The sequence below is a fragment of the Quercus suber genome, unplaced genomic scaffold (assembly GCF_002906115.3).
Source record: "Quercus suber isolate HL8 unplaced genomic scaffold, Cork oak 2.0 scaffold_7, whole genome shotgun sequence".
In the NCBI taxonomy this organism is placed as follows: Eukaryota; Viridiplantae; Streptophyta; class Magnoliopsida; order Fagales; family Fagaceae; genus Quercus; species Quercus suber.
Window position 1 is genome coordinate 316,011 of NW_027069473.1, and position 1,905 is coordinate 317,915.

The window sequence follows — 1,905 nt, forward strand, 5'->3', positions numbered from 1 at the left end:
CTAAAGGAATAACAATCTTCCATACCACAACAACCATTCTCATACAAATATCAAATACTAATTTATAATAGCCACAAAAGGATGATATAAGTATGGAATAAAAGTCAAGCTTTAGCAAAACTACCTAACTATCTACTACTAAAGGAAAAGGAATATACAAGGTTTTACTTCATCCATACAGTTATTTACTTCAATCTTATATGCTCACCACGAACTGGTTAATAAGATTCCACATTTGTTCCGTCAAGTAAAACGAGGCTCTCCATGAAAGTGGCTACATATGAAGGATGTTGAATATCCAGATCTTTCTTCTCTTCCAGAGTTTCAGTGTCAATTAAAGCATATGTCAATCCCTGCCTCTCTAATGGATCATTTTTGTAGCCAACCATAAGTGAACCATAATCGGTCAAGCAAATCCAACAAGCAACCCTTTCAAATGGTACAACAAAAAGTTTATTCCAAGACTCAACCATACCATAGTCTCTCATCACCCATATGGAGTATTGGAAGCCAGATCGTCCAATGAAAGCCAGTTTCCCTCTAAATGATGCAAGACATATTTTTTGAAGAGGTGGTTCATATATAGAAACATCAGGCAATGCTAGCTTTCTGAATTTCTCACTATTGACATCAAATGCCATAATATCTTCATCTTTAATATATGGCATCCAGTGCAAAGCTCCACTAACCAAAGGGATTGGAGAAAGCATACCTTTACAGAAGGTTACATTTGTTGTCACCGAAATTTCAACCCTTCTCCATGAATCTGAACTTAATGTGTATATCCCAATCTCATATGTAGACAAAAAGCTATGTGAAGTCATTACAACCTTATAGTCATTATTTTCTGAACAATAAGCAAATCCAAGTGTAACATTGTTTGGGTTTCCCAAGCAAGTACGAGGCAACTTCTTGAATTTTCTAATGCTGGGGTTCCACAAATATATAACATTATTGGAATCAGCGAGACACAATAAGCCATTGCATGAACCAACCATTTGAGTACAATTAGAAGAAAAATCAAAAGGAATTTCAATCTCGGAAATCTTATCAAATGTGTGGCCATAAGCAACTGTACATATTGATGTTTTAGGGGGGAGAGAAGGAGGAGAAGGAGAAGACATTGAAGTAGAAAAAGATATCACACGACGTGCTTTCCATGACGCCATGTGTATGATATAACCATTCCCATCTTCATAGGGATCTTTGTTGTTGTGATTAAGGTGGGTGGAGATGAAATCGGGAGTGGTGATTGAGGAGTCCCAAGATTTGCAAACACACCTAAATCTTGCCACTGATTTCACAGGTAGTCTTCCCAGAATGTTCAGTACAATGTCATACGGGAGATGGTTATTCTTGCATCGGAGAATCAGTGGTTCTCTCATTTGGGACATGTTTTTTTCAACGAGAGAGAGAGAGAGAGAGAGAGAGAGAGAGCAAGGAATACTTAAACTAGTATACCAGAGTAAGATGGAAACAGGTTTTATATTAGAATTTAGGAGTACTCTTTAGTTTTTATTACTTGCGGCTTACATGTCAAGATTCTTTGATATTTTTTGAAGATACAATGCTATTTTGGTTCTTACATTTTGAGATCACAACCAATTGATTTCTACATTTTCGGATCACTATCAATTGATCTCTACATTTTTGGATCACAATCAATTTGATTCCTACATTTTTTACTTACAGTTATTTTAATCTATACTCCTAACTTATTAATGGAAAATGCCTGCATGGAAAACAATGTGCTTATGTGGCTTATAAAAACAAATTAAAAGTGCCCCCTCAGCATTTTAATACACAAAAAAAAAAAAAAAAACAGAAAATGAAAGAAATAATAGGAATTTTTTTAGTTTTTTTTGAATATTTTATTTTTTTTTCGTTTTAAATCACAAGTTCAGA

The 1,905-nt window shown here is 34.8% G+C and overlaps 1 protein-coding gene across 1 annotated transcript; it reads right to left on the reverse strand.

Moving 5' to 3' along the window:
* Positions 1-218: 218 nt before the first annotated feature.
* On the reverse strand, positions 219-1,394 carry LOC111994319 (F-box/kelch-repeat protein At3g23880-like). Its single transcript, XM_024026178.2, has one exon. The coding sequence runs from the start codon at positions 1,392-1,394 to the stop codon at positions 219-221; it is 1,176 nt and encodes a 391-aa protein (XP_023881946.2).
* Between the last annotated feature and the right edge of the window lie 511 nt (positions 1,395-1,905).